The sequence below is a fragment of the Miniopterus schreibersii genome (assembly GCF_964146895.1).
Source record: "Miniopterus schreibersii genome assembly, chromosome: 7".
In the NCBI taxonomy this organism is placed as follows: Eukaryota; Metazoa; Chordata; class Mammalia; order Chiroptera; family Miniopteridae; genus Miniopterus; species Miniopterus schreibersii.
This window is the reverse complement of record NC_138108.1, coordinates 77,652,511-77,670,168: the sequence shown is the minus strand read 5'-3', so window position 1 is coordinate 77,670,168 and position 17,658 is coordinate 77,652,511. Positions and strand designations below refer to the sequence as shown.

Sequence of the window (17,658 nt, the reverse complement as noted above, 5' to 3'; positions counted from 1 at the left end):
GTCTTGCCAGTTGTGGCTGGAAGGAGGGGAGCTGAGAGAACAGAGCGGGGAGCTGGAATTCTGGAGCCCAGGTCTCCGTGGGACTTCATTTGATTAACACTAAGGGACAGAACCTGGGTGTTATGGCTGTTTGACCTCCACTCCCTCCTAACTGAACCCCACTAGGACCCACTGTTCACAGTCCTTCCAGATCCATCTTCCCCAAGGGAAGAGCAGATACGCAACTCCTCTGCTTAGGACACACGGGATATAACCCCAGCTCCTTGCAGGGTCTGCTGGGCCCCCATGGTCTGTCCTGCCTACCTCTCCCACCTCCCCCACTAAGCTCTCCCTCTGGTGAGCCAGCCCCAGCCGTGCCTAAGCAGGTCTGTCCCTCAGGGCCTTGGTCATTACTGTTGCCTCGGCCTGGAACCGATTTCACTCCAGATGTTCATAGAGATGCCTCCTCAGCTGAATGTCACCTCCTCTGGGTGACTCTGATCACTCACCTGATGCATTCCTTTTTTTTTTTTTTTTAAATATATCTTTATTGATTTCAGAGAGAGGAAGGGAGAGGGTGAGAGAAAAACATCAACATGAGAGTCACTGATCCGCTGCCTGCTGCAGCCTCCTGCAGTCCCCGACTGGGGAACTAGCCCACGACGGAGGCATGTGCCCTGGGGATGGAACCCCATCTCCTGGATCCTAGGCCGATGCTCCCCCGCGGAGCCACGCCGGGCTGCACCCCCTTTCTCACACTTATCAACAAACACGGAGCACTTACCGGGTCCCAAGCGCGTTTCTAGGCTGTGGGGATAGGGGGTGAGCTGAGTCCAGGCCTTGCCCTCGTGGGGCTCACATTCGGGCAGGAAAGACAACACGCAAGTAAGAATAAAAGCCCAGGTTTCGGAGAGCGTGGGGCGCTGTGACTAAGGGGCGCCCGGCGAGGAGCGGAGGGCTGTGGCTCTGCGCCCCGAAGCCCAGCCCAGGGCGGCCTCCTGGCCCCGTGCGGCTCTGGGGCGAGCCCCGCGCCTGGAGCGGCGGGCGGGGCGGGCGCGGGGCTCCACCAGGGCCGCCCGGGGGTGCGGGTCGGCCAGGTGCGCGGGCGGGGCGGGCTGGCGGGCGCGGGGCTCCGCGAGGGTCCCCGGGCCGCGTCCTGGGAGCCGGGCCGCACCGCCCCCTCCGGGAGGGCGCGGGGGTGCGGGTCGCCAGGTGCGCGGGCGGCGGGGGGCGGGCCGGGGGCGGGCTCGCGCAGCCCCGCCCCGGGCCGTCCATAAAGGCGCCGGGCCGCCGCCCGCGTCGCGGGTGCGCGGCGGAGGTGCGGGAGGCGCGGCGGCGTGGGCTCGGCGGGGCGGCGGGCGCGGAGCTCCAGCCATGCTGTTCTGGCACACGCAGCCCGAGCACTACAACCAGCACAGCTCCAGCAGCTACCTGCGGTGAGGGCCGGGCCGGGCCGGGGCGGGCCGGGCCGGGGCGGGCGGCGGGGGGGCGGCCGGGCGGCGGCGGAGCGTTGGGGCCCCGGGGCCTCCGGGCCCTCCCCGCGCTCCGTTCCCCGCGCTCTGCCCATTGCGGACGGACAGAGACCTCAGCCCAGAGCCCCGCCTGGGGACGGGCCGACGGACGCCGGCGGGGCCCGCCGCGCGGTGTTGGGGGCCCGGCTTGCGGAGCCCGGTGCCCGGGCGGGCGCGGGGCGCACACCTGCGGGCCGCGCCAACTCCGTGCGCCCGGCCCCCCCTCCCCGTCTCTCTCCCTCTGGCGTTGGAGGGTTGCCTGCCCCCGGACGTCGAGTCCCCCGGTCTTTGCCCCTCTGCCGGTCCCTCCGAGCCTCTCGCCCGCCGCCGTGTCCTTAGTCCGCCGAGGGGCGAGCGCGTGGGAGCGCCGACCGCGCACCTGGCCCCGCGGGCCCGGGGGGGGCTCGGGAGGGGCTCTTCGGCCCCTCGCTCCGGGTCTGGTGCATCGTGGCCCGCGGCTGGCCCCTGCCTCGCCCCTGACGGAGGGCTCGCTTCTGCAGGGATCTGACTCGCGCTCCTCCAAGGGAGGAGTGAGCGCCGCCCGTGCGCGAAGCTCTCGCCCCTCCCTGAAGGAGGCGGCCCGCGGCCCCGAGGGCCCCCGCCGGCGGGCTGCACGGTCGTTTCCCTTCCCGAGCTCGCCCCGACGGCCCTAGCCAGCCTTCATTCCCGTCCTAGGCACAGTTTATGAAATGTGCCCAACTTAAGCCAAACGGCATTGGTGCAGGCCCGGGGGTGGGCCGCGAGGCTGAGGGCGCCTCTGCCCGACAGCCCCACGCTGAGAGCCAGCGGGAGCCGCTTTTTCTCTCCAAGAAGTGTCCACCCAGATTTGACAGCACAGGTTATTTGGAAAGCCTGGTTTCTGACAGATGTTTGTCCAGTAGTCCTCTTGACGACACCCCCCTCCCAGCAGGTAAAGGAATGACTGAGTTGATGTGTCTGCTGTTTCCATTCGCGGCCGGAGTAAAGGGGGACGGCCGAGTCTAGGGTCTTAACTAAGGACCCATGGCCTGCCTCCTGCAGACCTTGGTGGTGTCACCCAGGGAAGCTGCTGGGGGATGTCAGAAGCCCACCAGGCAGGTGGTAACCCCCGGCGGAAGACGAATCATCCATTCACTTACACAAAATGCTCCAACACCTTTATTACACTGCGTGATGCCGTTTTAGGTGTAGTTTTGCATAAGTTTTAGTTTGTGGCCATTAAGTGTGTGCCATACCTTAAAAATGATTTTGAAGGTGACCTTGAATGGAGGGTGAGTGTATTTATAACTTCCTGGATACCTAAAATGCCATCCCTTTAGAGACTAATTCCCCCCTTGCATGGGAGGTGCCTCTGCTGCTGAGATGGAAATTTGTCTGGAACACCTGAGGTACCTTTTAGGATTTTGGTATTGCATTGGGCAGGGGCATGGGGGGCGGGTTGGGGCGAAAGGTGCCATAGACTCATAGTGGTTTCTGGGGTCATTTTGGGTCCGTGGATAAAGAAGCATTTGGTCCATGCCCTTTTTAAATTTCACTTCTTGGAAGCTGGGGTTCTCACCTTGTAAAAGTCGACCTCAATGACCGCCAGGGCAGGGGTTGGTGAGTATGTCCCCACCCCCTCACCTCTAGCGTGAGGGTCTGTCCCCCTCGGCTGTATATTTTATGTTTGGTTGTCTCCCCGCTGCAGAGCTCCCGTGAGCTGTTTGACCTCACCAGGATAGTGGCCTTTACTTTTCTGTTCGGTGTTCTCGTGACTTTTATCCCTGGGCAAATAAGGCTGCCAGGCTTGAAACAAGCTACTGTTGAGTGATGGTTCTTACCCCCTAACCCTCCACCCCCCCCCCCCTTTTTTTTATTTAAAGGCAGCAGCCCGTGGATTATTAACTTACATGGTTTGGGCAAACATGAAATTATGTGGTCCCCAGGTGAGCAGGCCTACCGCCTTCCTCTGTTCCTAGATAACCACTTGGGCTGCGAGTGTGCCCCAGCCTGGTCAAGAAAGGGGCAGCGTGCGGAGAGCCAAGACGGCCCCCCGCTCTGGTGTCTGGGCCACAGACCAGGGCAGGGGAGGTGCCCCCAGGGAGGTGTGCTCCAAGCCTGACTTTTCCTCCTGAGAATTGTTAGACATTGTTGGGGTGTGTGCTGGGTTGTTTTAGAGGCGTTCGTTTATTGTGTTAGATGAGGAACAGATTGTACCAGTGACTGCTGTTTATACAGCGAAGCCGGCTCAGTGAATCCAATTCATAACCCCGCGCAGGGAGGAGGGCCATCAAGATAAGGGCACTGGCGCTTTTCTGGCACCTGTTTTCGTGCTGCTCATAATGTCGAGGTCTTGAGCAAGCCTCTGCCCACAGGTCATTCATGCTCTCAAGGGTTTCTTGTTAGTTTGCAAGGGCATTTCAGAACACATCTAGAAACAAGTTCTCCAGGCGTAGGATGACATGAGGCTGATTTTTTTTTTGGATATGGTGGGGAGTTTTGTTCCAAGGTAGAGGAAAAGAATCTTTGAGGATCTTACCACTTTCTACTTGGATAAGAAAACAGAATTGAAACCAAGGTCCTTCTTGTTTTGCATGTAGGAGATATTGGTATGACCCTTAACATAGGGGTCATGGGTCAGCTGTCCTTCTTATTTTTAAAGGGTGGGGGGATGTCTCCACCTGGGTGAGTGAAGCAAACAGTTTCTGTATTTGTGTAGCTTACAGAGCCCCAAGGACAGGGCTGTATTATTCTGAGAAGTGGCTAATATATAGAATAGTTTATTTAAGCAATTAAAATATTTGTTCAGAGTCTTATTCTAAAAGCAAGATGTTATAATGCCTTTTTTATGTGTGGAAACCGTATGGCATCTAAGGTTCACTTCATTGCTGTGAGTCCCATTGTCACAGAGAAGATTTCTATAATTTGTAGGTATTAAATGACTTTGCATTTTTACCTTATTAATGGTTTGATTGAATAAATCCCTTGAGGGTCATCGGGAGAAAGAATCATCACGTTGGTTTGCTCTGTCTGAAGTATCTGTGAGGTGAGGTGTGGGAAGCTGACCCAGCACAGGGCCCTGTACTTTGCTGGGCTGCCCTTGAGGACGGGGTCTGCACCCGCCTCGCCCAGTGCGGCTCTGTCTTTGCAGCCGGGCTCTGGCCTCTGCTCCTGACCGCTCCCTCTGTGTGTTGCAGTGATGTGCTCGCTCTGCCCATCTTCAAGCAGGAGGAGCCCCAGCTGTCCCCTGAGAACGAGACCCGCCTGCCACCCCTGCAGTACGTCCTGTGTGCTGCCACATCCCCAGCCGTGAAGCTGCATGAAGAGACACTGACCTACCTCAACCAAGGTAGTGGCCAGAGCACTGGGCCAGGGCAGAGCCCCGGGCTGGGCAGGCCATCTGGAGGAAGGGGGAGTTGACCTAAACCACCTATTTGGGTTTCATTATCTCATCACAGTAGGAGAGGTGGGGGTTAGGAAGGAGGCTGTGGTATCAGTTCAATTCCATTTCCTAGCTTTGAGACTTCGCTGAGCCTCAGTGTTTTCATCTGAAAAATGGACACATCAACTCTGTTGTTACTCAGGCCAAATATGGGTAACATTGCTTGCACAGGCCCTCCACAAGACAGATGCTCAGTGATTGCGGCATTGTCATAATTACTGTTTACTGTGACCTCGGCTGATGTCCAGGCTGATGTTCTTTCCTGGATGTAGATTAAACACGTTGGTGTACTAGGTGTGTCGCTGTTCGTTGTTCTGGAGCTGTGCCTGGCAGTGGCAGGAAGACTGCCTTGTCCTAAGGCAGTATTGGGGCCAATTCCACATGGGCCAGACAGAAGTCCCTGTGGCCACGGGAACAGGACATCTCACTGTGTCCTGGGCTCCAGAGTGTAATTCCAACTCTAGCATTTCCAAGCTCTGTGACTTTGAGCTGCCTTTTCTTTTTCTCTGAGCCTCGCTGTTTTCATGTGTAAAATGGGAAGTTTTAATTTTGTGACACTTAAAAGAATGAAGACATGTGAAGTGCCTGATAGGATGGTGTTTTAATTTCTGACTCCCTTTATCAGGGCCCGTGGATCAGTGTTCTCACTAGTGGCATTTCTGTGGTTTCTGTGTGATTATGTGAATGTGTTTATTGCCCTTCCTTCCTGAGTCACCTAAGTGATTAATTGCCGCTCACTGTTACTTGGGTAGAGCAGAAGGGAGGGGACACATGGATTTTGTGGGGGTCATGCTGGGTTGCAGGGGAGCTGCAGAGGGCAGGGGACACAGAGTTCTGTGGGTTACGCCTGGTTGCAGGGAGATGGGGTGTGCTAGTGGCTGTTTTACACAGGCTGTTCCTTTCTGTAGAACTTGGACTCCTCAGTTTGGGAAGCAGCCGGGGGTGGAAGTCCAGCCTGATCACCAAGCTCTCCCCTGACTGCCGAACTTCTAGCTTCTGGCCCGGGAGCCAGCTCAGAATTAGCAGGTGCCTCTGCGTGGAAAGAGCCTTCTCCCATTGCTGACATGATCAGTGGGAGGGCATGCGGTGGTAGCCCTGTGGGTAGCTCTGTGGCCTCTGAGTCCCCAAGCCCAGCTCAGCCAGTGGTGGGGCATCTGCCTCTGGCCCTGAGATTTGCACTCTCTCTGTTGATACCGGTGGCCATAGATAGTGGGCGATGAGGCCACAGCAAGATACTCTGCATCTGTACTTATTTTTGGAATGGCTTCGGCATTTTCCTTTCTCTTTCGCAGATGGTCACGGCTTGTTGTGTGTCTTTGAGCAGTTGCTTCTCTCTCCTGCCTGAGTGTAACAGAAGTTGGATGTTGTTTGCAGGGCACTGCACTCTGAGGCGGTTCTCATTCTTGCGCCTTTCTGTGGTGCTGAGGAGTGAGTGGGCTGAGGCCCTGCTGGGGGCATCCTCCTCCCTGTCCGTCCTGTCTGTCCTGTCCATCTGTCAGGCCTTTGATTGCTTTCCCACCTTTTCTCCACCCCCTCCCGCCTTTAATCAGTCAACTTTGGACAGTCAGCATGCTAGGTCTTTTTTAAGAGTTTATCCTTTGCTCACTATGGATAAGTTAAAGGAGAGGGAAGAAGAGTTGTCCCCCGGTCTTACCATCTTGTGTTAATTTGGTGCATTTACTTTAGATATTTTTAAGTGATATTTTCCTGATTATTAATATAATACATGTTCATTAAATTTTTTTGATTTAGAAAAGCATAAGGAGGAAAATAAAAGAAAAATGAAACTGAAATCTCTAATTGTACCTGAGCACCACTGCTCACCTTGTGTCTACATATTTGTATAAACATCTTTTACAATTATGATTGTGCTATAGACATAGACCCTGTTTTCTTCGTTTACTCTGTGAACTTTTCTTCTTTTTAAGTTCTTACCTGAGGATATGTTTTTATTGATTTCAGAGAGAGACAGAGAGAGAGAGAGAGAGATGTTAGAGAGAAACATCAATCTGTTGCTTCCTGTTTGCGCCGGGACCTGGGATCGAACCGTTAATCTGGGTGCGTGTCCTGACCAGGAATTGAACCTGCAGCCTTTGGTACACGAGACGATGCTCAGCTAGCTGAGCCACCCGGCCAGGGCTATTTGTGAAATTTTCTCAGGTCATCAGACATGCTTTGAGAACTTAAGTTTTTGTACTGGCTGCACAGTAATGCGTTTTACAGTTGTTACTTATCCAGCTTCTTAACGTGGACACTTAGTTCTCAGTCGTTGTTTTTGTGTGAAACGTTGATTATTTATTTTTAGACACATACCTTACAAGTAGAATTAGAATTATGGAATCTAAGCGTTTGAATAAGGCTTTTGATACAGTTACCAAGTTGCCTTCTCAACAGAGTGTTCCCATCTCCACGCTGGGTACATTTCATCGGCTCTTTCCCAGTGTTGGACGTTGTCATTTTTCATCTGATTAGTGAAACATAGAATTCAACTTTTTTTTTAAAAATATATCTTTATTGATTTCAGAGAGAGGAAAGGAGAGAGACAGACAGACAGACAGAAACATCAATGATGAGAGAGTCATTGGGGATGGAGCCCGCAACCCGGGCATGTGCCCTGACCGGGAATCGAACCCCGATCGCCTGGATCCTAGGTCGACGCTCAACCGCTGAGCCACGCCTGGCCGGGCTGGAATTCAATTTTAAACTAGCATTTCTATCGCTAATATGGTTGACTATTTTAAAATATACTTATTTTTTATTTCTCCATCAATTTTGTTCGTGTCCTTTGCACGTTTTCCTATCAGGATGTTTATATCTTGGCAATTGTAGGACACACCATGTATGCAGATACCAACCTTTTAGCTGCGGCACATTGCAAGTGTGTTTCCCTGTTGGTTGCTGGTCACTGGACTATTTTACTGTGTGATAACTCTATTTACGGTGTGGATACATGTCATGATTTTTTTTTCTGTGTAGAAATTTATTTTAGATATGTACTGTTGCTCAGTGGTTAGCGCGTCGGCCCAAGGACTGAAGAGTCCCGGGTTCAACTCTGGCCAAGGGCACGTACCTCAGTTGTAGGCTAAGTCCTTAGCTCCGGTTGGGGCACGTGTGGGAGGCAGTCAGTCAGTGTGTCTCTCACATCAGTATTTCTCTCTCCCTTCCACCCTCTGAAAAGCAATGGAAAAAATGTACTTAAATAAATAAGTACTGTCAACTTTTTGTCTTTTAAAATGGTTTTTGTTTTATACGTAAAATGCCTGCCTACCCGAAATCAGTTTAGTAGTTTTCTAAATTTCATTTAATGGCTTTTAAGTTTTAACATTGAAATGCATTTGGAATTGTTTTGAAAACTTAATAATTTGTCATTTAATGACATTTTGAATTACTACTCCATAAAATATATGTATTTTTTTCAGCTTTACCAGTGAGATTTATATTATTATGCTGCATTTGGAATTTATGATGTGATGTAAAGGTCTAAGTTTGTTCATTTTTCTAAATACATAAGCTGCTAGTTATTACCTAGTTTACCCTTTTCTGACTGGTTTAAATGCTACTTTTGAAACATTTAAAAAACCGTATTCTAAAGTATTAGTTTAGAAACAGACCCTTGTACAGGTATTTGTCCTGTACCCGTGAGGTCAGTTAATTGATTCTCACCCCACTTCTCGTTAAACTATTTATTGTAGCTTGGAAATAAATATTTCCCTATTGGGGAGTAGAAATTCCTGTCAAAATTTTTCTTAGCCACTCAATTATTATAGATGGGTTTTACAACCACTCACTTTTCCTCCTATACCTTTTTTAAAATTTATGAGATCATGTGCTTCATAAAATTGTTTCTTGCTTTTAAGTACTATTCTTGAACTAACATTTTCTTGCATTATTAAAGCATCTTAAACATCATTTACTATGTCTTACATTATTTTACTATTTCCTTGTGTTATTTATGGCAGAATATTGTCATAACTGCTGGAAGAAAATATACAGTGTGAATACTTTAGTGCCTGTCTCCCTAATAGAATGGAAGCTCTGTGAGGGCAGAGCCATATATATAGAGCCATATATATAGCCATAAAGTAGCCTATACTTCTATGTCATATGACATAGGCATTGATTCAGTTAAAAAATAGTTTTGAGCCCGGCCGGTGTGGCTCAGCTGTTGAGTGCCGACCTATGATCCAGGAGGTCTGGGTTTGATTTCAGGTCAGGGCACATGCCCGGGTTGTGGGCTTGATCCCCATTAGGGGCGTGCAGGAGGCAGCCGATTGATGACTCTTTCATCATTGATGTTTCTATCTCTCCCTGTCTCTTCCTCTCTCTGAAATCAATAAAAACATACTTAAAAAAATAGTTTTGACACATCAGTCACCACTTTTTCGGTTACTTGAATAGTTTGCTATTGAGGATTTAACGTTTGCTGCATTGGCTCTGTGATTTGCACTCTTCCCATGAGACAATCCCACGCCACCTTCCTGGTAGTGACGTGCTTGAAGTTCTTTGAAAACACGGGAAGGATGTTGTATGTATCGATCAAAAAGTCATTTCAGCTGCTGTGAACCCTGACCTCACGGGGCTGGGGCAAGGGGTATTAGATACGGATTTCCTACCGCCAGCCCAGGGGCTCATTTTGGATGGGGTGAAAATGGCTTGAAAAACAAAGTATGTCTTCTCCCTTTGAAATGGAGTCCAAAAGAAAAGCTGCTGAATGTGGGTGTGAAAACTTCCAGATCAGCTTCGGTCAGTGGCCGAAGGTCACAGTGGACAGACCTTTCCTGAAGGCAGGCTGGGGCCAGAGGGAAGGGGTGAAGTAGGTGGTGAGGGAGGGGTCCAGGAAAACAGGAAAGGGAACCCCAGGCAATCTAGTAAATTCTGACTTAGAGATAAGACCACTTTGCAAGAATGGCTTGTTTTGGAGAAAGCTTTGGCATTTCCTACCAGGGCAACTCGTTTTTTTTTTGGTAATCCTCACCTGAGGATATTTTTTCCATTGCTTTTCAGAGAGTGTAAGGGAAGGAGGGAGGGAATGAGAGAGAGAGAGAGAAATTGAGAGAGAAACGTTTATGTGAGAGACACAGAGAGGTGAGAGAGACAATGATTGTCTACCTTCTGAATATGCCCCGACCCGGGCTGGGGATCCAGCCTGCAACTGACTTACGTGCCCTTGGCCGAAACCGAACCCAAGACCCTTCAGTCCACGAGACGATGCTCTAACCACTGAACCAAAACAGCTGGGGCCACAGCTACTCTTGAATCTTAAACATAGTCATGAATTTCTATAGGACTCTTACTTTCATTTATTCATGGAAGAAAACTTCCTGTTCATTGGACGGAGTGCGTGGTTCAGTGGGTTGCGGGGTGCAGTTAAGCACACCGTCTCTCCAGAGAACCCCAAGTAGTTCGGGATGACTAGGGTTTGGAACACAAGGGAGAGTGAAGGACATGGGTGGAGAGGTAGACCAGATGGCCAAGATCTCCACCTGCCCTCTGGGGCTGTTGGGCAGCCACTTAACCTCTCTGTTTCTCCAGTTCCTGGCCAGTAAAACAGAGGAAAGAAAATTCCTGCAAAGTAGGTGCTCCTGTGTGTATAAAATGAGTAACTACATGTAGGACGCCCCAAACGGTGTCGGGCGCGTAGTAAGAGTTTGCGTTTGCCCCAGTCCTGTTTTGGAAGTTAACAAGCCGTCACATGGGGACCTTGAAATGTCTCAGTGTTTTTATCCTTTTGCTAACTCAAAGTGAACACAGGGTTGCTTCTAGAACTTGGAACTGCACCTCTTCGAACTGAAAGGCCGGAGCTTTTGGACACGTTAAAGGCAGGAAGGCCTGTGGAGCTTTTCTGTTCTTCACTCACTGTCCAAGGTGATGGACACAACCTGGAGGGGACCCATCCTGCGCGGGGTGTTAAAATACCTCTTTAAAGGTGTGATTACAAGAGCAGTGACCCCTAGGTGATGTGCCCTTCAGTGCCCAGGATTACTTTATGGGGGGGCAGCTCAGCCAAGGAAAGCTTTCCTTGGGACCACACAGCCTTTGGGGTGATGCTTTTTGTTTAGTGCTTCAGAATTTACAAAACACTTTCTGATATTCTTTACGTTTTTGTCCCAAAATGTATCACGCGTTCCCATTTACAGGTGGCAGGGCAGGAGGTGAAATCAGGTTCCCTTTCCCAGATCATGTAACCCCGCAAGCCTGGGGAGTAGTTGAGCTGTGATGGGGGAGTTCTGGAAGCTCCCCAGTCTTCTGGTCAGTTTTTTTAGGACTTTCTACTGGCAGGATTCTAGGGCCAGGCACTTCCCTGGGTGGTGCAGCTCTGAGGCGATGTGTGAGGAGCTTGCAGGGGAGAAAATGCCTCCTTGAAAAACGCGTAATCAACTGTTCCTACCCCACTCCCACCCCAGCCTCTCCCTGGGGGAGTGGCCAGGGAGATAAGAGATCTAGGCAGGGAAATGGTCTTCCCTGACAGAACCCAGACAGAATGGCAGCTTTATTTTTTTTCCACCAGCTACTGCTCTGGGGAAATCACTTAATCTCCATTTTTCTGGAGCTTCCATTTTTCTGGAAGTGGGCCGATTGCATTTTTGTGCTGCATTGAGAATTCAGTGAATAATGAATGTCTGGCAAATAGTACATAGCTATATTTTGCCTTCCCCCCAATTATATGGTGACTTTGGATTTGTGGAACGAGGCAAAGGATGAGTTACATTATCTTTCCTCCGTAGCTGAAGTTTTCTTTCCAGATTAATTTTTAGCCTGAAGTTTGGGATATAATCTGAGTAAACCAAGTGACCCTTAAAAATACATTACTTTTAAAAAATGCTTTCTCCCTTATTGGTTTTTTCCAGAGTTATAAAAATAGCACATACTTATTATAAAACAGAATACTTGTAGCCAAATAGTACACAAATTTGTACTTCAGAAAACTTCTCGTAACCTCACTTCCGAGCTTTTTCTTAGTCATACATTAACCCATGTATGTCTAATTGTATAGTCATACATTAACCTACATGCATCTAATTTTATATAGACACACATACGTAGATGCTTGTAGAAATGTGTGTGCCTCTTTTTAAGAGAAATGGGATCTATTATATATACCGTTTAGCAACTTGCTTCTTTTTGGCCCAACAAAATATCCTCAGAGTACAAAAATCAACGAAGGCTGAGCCTCACTGGTCACGTTATGAGCCACTGAGTGGATGTTGCATAGCTTGTCCTCCTGAGGAGCACTAGGCTTGTTTCCACCTTTTCAGAATCTCTCCCGCACTCCAGTGAGCATCTTTGTGCCACATCTTTGCACTTAAGCAGGTGTGAAAATCTCTGTAGGATAAATATCTAGGAATAGAATTGCCAGCACAGCATGTTGATGGGTGCTGCCGTATTGCCCTGTATGTAAAAAGTTGTACTGATTTGTGCTTTTACGAACAATAGCCATCTGAATAATTGTTTATTTCCTCCCCCCTTTACCACACCTGGAATATAAACTTCTTTTTCTGTTTTTAGGCCTCACCTGAGGACATAGTTTTTTAAAATTGATTTTTAGAAAGAGGAGAGGGAAACATCAATCAGTTTTCTCCTGTATGCACCCTGCCTGGGGTGGAACCTGGCACCTCGGCACCTAGGCACGGGCCCTGACTGGGAATCCAGGCCGCAGCCTTTTTGGTGCGCAGGACGGTGCTCCAAGCGACCCACCAGCTAGCGCTGGGATATAAATTTCTTGAAGGCGATGCCGTGAGCATCTTACTCACCGCCAGTCCTCGCTCAGTGCTGGCACCTGTAGCTTTTTGAATGAAGGAAGAATGCTATTTTTCTATACCTTTGCCAATACTCTTTATCTTTGGTCATTAGTGGGGAAAATATAAAGTATTCCTGTTTTAATATTTTATTTCCTCAGTTTTGTTGACTATATTTTATATTTTATTTGGTTATTTCTGTTCCTTTTGCCTTCCATTGGCTTGCCCATTTTTCAAATGGGGTTTTCATCCTTTACTTATTTTTAAGAGCTCTTCACAATTCGGGCCACTATGTTAGAAATATTTTTCCACTTTTTCATTTACTTCATTCATTTTTTTGTTTGCTTGTTCTTTCATTTACGTAGTAAAAGTTTTAATAAGTTTCTATGTGATCAGGTTTATTGGATTTTTACCTTGATTTTCTGTGTCACATGAACCACTTAGGAAAGCCTTCACTTGAAGATTTTAGTAATATTCACCTGTGTTCGTTTTTTTTGTGTTTTTTAAAAATTTTTTAAATTAATTTCAGAGAGAGGAAGGGAGAGGGAGAGAGAGAAACATCAGTGATGAGAGAGTCATTGATCGGCTGCCTCCTGCGCGCCCCCCACTGGGGATCGAGCCCGCAACCCGGGCATCGAACCATGACCTCCTGGTTCATAGGTCGACGTGCAACCACTGAGCAACGCTGTCCGGGCTTCACCTGTTTTTGAAAGAATTTTTTTCTCCAGTTTTTGACACTTTGGCCTTCATTTTGGTGTGTAAGGAATGAGGTAGGAATCCAACTCTCTTGCTTTCCACGTCGTCCCACAATAACTTACTGAATGTAGAGCAGGGGTGGGGAAACTTTTTTCTGCCAAGGGCCATTTCGATATTTATAACATCATTTGTGGGCCATACAAAATTGTCAACTTAAAAATTAGCTATGAAAAAATTTCCTAGATTTATTGGATTTAGATTCCCCCCCGCAGTTGCCGTGGCAGGTCCAGATCAAATGATTTGGCCTGTGGGCTGGACAGCCCCCACCCCTGATGTAGAGCCTTCACATAGTATAATACTGTGCAGCCATAAGAGGCATGAGGTGGATCCTCATGTACACCCATGAAAGATCCAGCCTGTGTTGTTAATTTTTAAAAAATCTTTTGGATTTGGAAACACCCAGGTTCCAGTTTTGGCTCCCTGTTCCTTCCCAAGTTACTGAACCTGTAAATAACTTCTAAAATAGACTTAACACCCACTTGAGCTCTTGTCTTGAGAATTAAATGGGATATTTGTGGTGTTTGGTTTGTTTATGCCATGCAAAGATATTTTATTTTGGCTACATAAAATTTAGAGATGTTTACTCAGCAAAGAATTTTATAAACCATCTCACAAAGGTTAAAAGGAAAACAAAAAAGGGATAGATGCTTCCCCAAATGTCAGGTCTTCATAATTAATCTGTGAGTTAGTAAACTAATAAAAATACTGTCAATGTAGCTGGGGTGTGGTTGTCATTGATTGGGTTGTTTTTGGATTCTTTGTTGTTTTTTAAAACCAATCAACATCTATTGAAATAAATGTGAGGTCACTTGTACACACTGCTTATTACAGTTCATAGAATGCAGAACTGAGTTTTAGTGTTTCAGAGGTCTCTTCCTGGTCATGGCAAATTTCAATTATGTTTTAATAGTGGACCAGTTAATTCAGTTAAAATACAATACTTAGAATTCCAGATGGTACAATGAACTAGGAATGATATATTCTTAAGAATTATGTTAAAACCATCTTTAATCTGGAAATAGTATGTTAGAAATTATAATTATTAAAACTTGAATGGGAGCAAATGCAGCATCAATTAAGTGACATGTAAAATATAACTCTTGATAATTAATTTGAAGAGAAGACATATCAGACGTCCTTCTGTGCTGGTACATGTTTAGAGGTTGGCTTCTGAGAATCTTAATGAAACCTGCCCATCACCCTGTGTCCCTGAGCCCTCACAGCTTCCCCCTGCTACCCTGGGGACCTGGCGATGCAGGGGCCTGACTTGTTTTCTATGTAGGTTTCGTTATTTTTCAGGTATTGTGAGGCCAACACAGGGACACGATTACCACTGAACAGATAGTTTGTTACAGTTCCCCAGTGGAGGGGGTGCACCATACAATGCAGACCACATAGAGAAACACCAGGGTCAGTCAGCAGGCAGAGGGATTGAGGGAAACATGGGCTAGGCCCTTATGGTATCCAGGAGAAGCAATGGGTGAGGCAGAGTAAGCAGGTTTGAGTGACTCTAGCTGTCCGATACCTGGCTCTGGAGTGATCAGTGCTGGGGATAGTAGCCTGGAGGGGGGCAGTTCTGTGGAAGCCTGTGAAGGGGGTGATTGGAAGGCGCCTCTGCACTGCTTGGTTTGCATATGAAATGGTTTGCATTTGAAAGGCTAGTCTTACTGTCTCTAAGACTGAATTGGCTAGCCCTGGAAGGGACAGCCTGCCCAAGGTCAGGAAGGCCCCCCCCACGTCAAAGCATCCCAAACTGATGGCTAATTTAATACATGCCCTGGGGGCTGCCCTGGGCTGTGAGTGGAATAGGTGAGAAGGAGCCACTTGGAAAAAGCTGAAATTTCAAACTCTAATACAGCCATTTTTACTTGTGAGCATTTTTTTTTTTTTTAACATTACTGAGCTTTCTGAGTCTGTAAAACCACCAGCCAGCTTTCCCGAGCTGCCTTCTGAAGGGAACCGATTCGCCTCTGGCCCACCTTTGCTTCCCCCAGGTTTTGGTCATCCTTCCCTAGGCGTCAAGGGTTGAGGTACAAGCTTGATATTTTCACACACTTTGAGAAGCTTCTCTGTTTCTAAGCAGTAAGTTCCCTCCTCCATTGGTTTGCTACAAAGTTGCATTTCGCGCTCTGCTGTAATTCAGGCTGTAGAGTTTCCGCTGCAGCCTTTGAATCTCCCGCCACTGGGGAGGCCGCTCTGGGTACGGGCTTTGGTTTGAAAGGCACGTGTCATGCATTTGATTCTTCATGTAACTTTTAAAATACTCTTTGTATTTCTCTCTAAAGTTTCTGGAAGCATCTAAATTAACGGCACCGTTGAGTGTCTTGAGATCGACCTCTGACTGACCATCGTGGTCTCTGTTTTGTGATTCACTTATGCCAGTGGCTGTCATTCGTGTCATCTTCTCCCAAAGAGAGCAGGCGGGTTGGTCATCTTAGAGCAGCTTCTGCCAGAGTCTAACCGGCTCCCTTTATCCACCCCTCTCCCTTTGCGGGTGGAAGTTTCCAAGCCCTTCTGTTCCGCGGCTCCTCCGCTCTTTTCCTTCCCGTTAGTTACCGTCGTCTTGGGAGGCAGCTGTGGGCTTTCCTGAAGCTCACTGTTGGCACCAAAACCATCCGCTCTTTCCATCGGAGGGCGTTCTGCATTCTTCTGAGATGCCTTTCAGATGTTTTTGGCCTCAATCTCGGGACTGGAAGGACTTTAATGCTTTGAGTGACCAGGTCTGTCCTTCCAGACGGGCCATCATTGCTCCATGAAGTGAAATTTTAGAGGAGGCCCCGTTTGCATCGTTACTAAGTGCTGCAAACACTGAGTTTCTAAAGACCGAGGGCTGGTCCCCACTTTTAGGGGGTCAGGCGCTTTGATGGCTTCTGTGATGCATCCCGTCTGCTCACAGATGTTACAGACTCTTCAGTCTGGGCGGAAACTCTAAGCTAGCTTGATTTTCCGCAAAGTACCTTGGCTTTTTAACTGTAAAAATACTCTAAGTGAAATAAGCCAGTCAGAGAAAGACAAATATCACATGATCTCACTTATGCTTGGAATTTAATGAACAAAATAAACTGATGAACAAAATAGGTCCAGAGGCATGGAAGCATGGAACAGACTGACAGATCTCAGAGGGAAGGGGGGTGAGGGGACAGGAGGAGATTAACCAAAGAATTTATGTGCATAACCCACGGACACAGACAGCAGTGTGGGGAAGGCCCGGGGGGAGCGGGGTCTGGGGGGAGGGGGGAAAAGGGAGGAAAATGGGCGACGTCTGCAATACTGTCAACAATGAAAAATAAATAAATTTTAAAAAGCAGTGTACTTCCAAAATTTTGGGAAACTTGGAAGACTTGAGCCTTGTGCCTGTTCAGCCAGCCTCCCTGGAGCACTGCTCAGCTGCCACGGGACCAGCAGCATGGACTTCTCTGTGGCTGTCAGTGTGCCCTCCCTCGTCCCAAATGACACTGGTGCTGTCCCTGACCGGCAGCTTGTGGGCTACAGCCGATGACCGGAGCCTTGTCATTGCCCTACCCCTAGACCAACAAGTTCCTGGCATCAAGGGTAGACCATCAGTGGGGCTGGAGGACCAGGCACCAGGTTTAATCAACGTTGCTTTGGTCACTGACATGGAGAAAGGGTTATAATTTGTTTGGTGCATTGTGGGAAGATAATTGTATTTAATGGCAGGTATATCAATGGGTCTTAATAAATGTTATTTCTCTTCAGCTGTTAAGTTTGGCTGTTTTCCGTGGAAGAAGGTCAGGGGTCGGAAGAACCACTTGACTCTGTGTCAGTGGACCTGAGTCAGGTTTTTGGGGCCAGTGAACTGTGGCAGAATCACTACTGAGAAGACGGTATGCAGATCCTCTGCTCTGAGTAGGAAGGTGCCTTTTGTCTTTTGTTATGTGTTAAAGTAGTCACTTGACACAGGTAGGTGCCATGTTTGTTCCACCCCCTTGGTTTCATGAGAGAAGGGAGGAAGCCCAGAGTGAAGATGGAGTGTTTCTGGGTCCCTGGACCTGCTGAGGCAGGGCCGGGTGTGGGCCCAGGTATGCACAGCTTTGGCGTCTGGAGCCACAGGGAGGACAGGGGCTTCCTTGTGGGAATAGGAACTGGTGCTCCTACCTCGTTTCTCTCAGGACTGTGTCCCTCTCACAGGCCCCATGGGACGATCTTCCTTTCAGAGCTATCTGCCAAGGACACCCAGTGTGTGGGTGGGTCGGTGTGTCTTGGTTGGAGGCCAGAGGTGGACAGCTGGCCTCCCTTACTATCTTCTACTTCGCCC

The 17,658-nt window shown here is 48.6% G+C and overlaps 1 protein-coding gene across 2 annotated transcripts in view; it reads left to right on the top strand.

Annotated features, from left to right (window-relative positions):
- Positions 1 to 1,271: 1,271 nt before the first annotated feature.
- TFCP2L1 (transcription factor CP2 like 1) overlaps positions 1,272 to 17,658 on the top strand; it is a 53,002-nt gene continuing 36,615 nt past the window's right edge. For both annotated transcript variants that reach the window (XM_081143455.1, XM_081143454.1), the window contains exons 1-2: positions 1,272 to 1,415; positions 4,646 to 4,797. In XM_081143455.1, the coding sequence (XP_080999581.1) occupies positions 1,354 to 1,415; positions 4,646 to 4,797 (214 nt within the window). In that variant the 5' untranslated portion in view covers positions 1,272 to 1,353. The remainder of the gene's footprint in view (positions 1,416 to 4,645; positions 4,798 to 17,658) is intronic.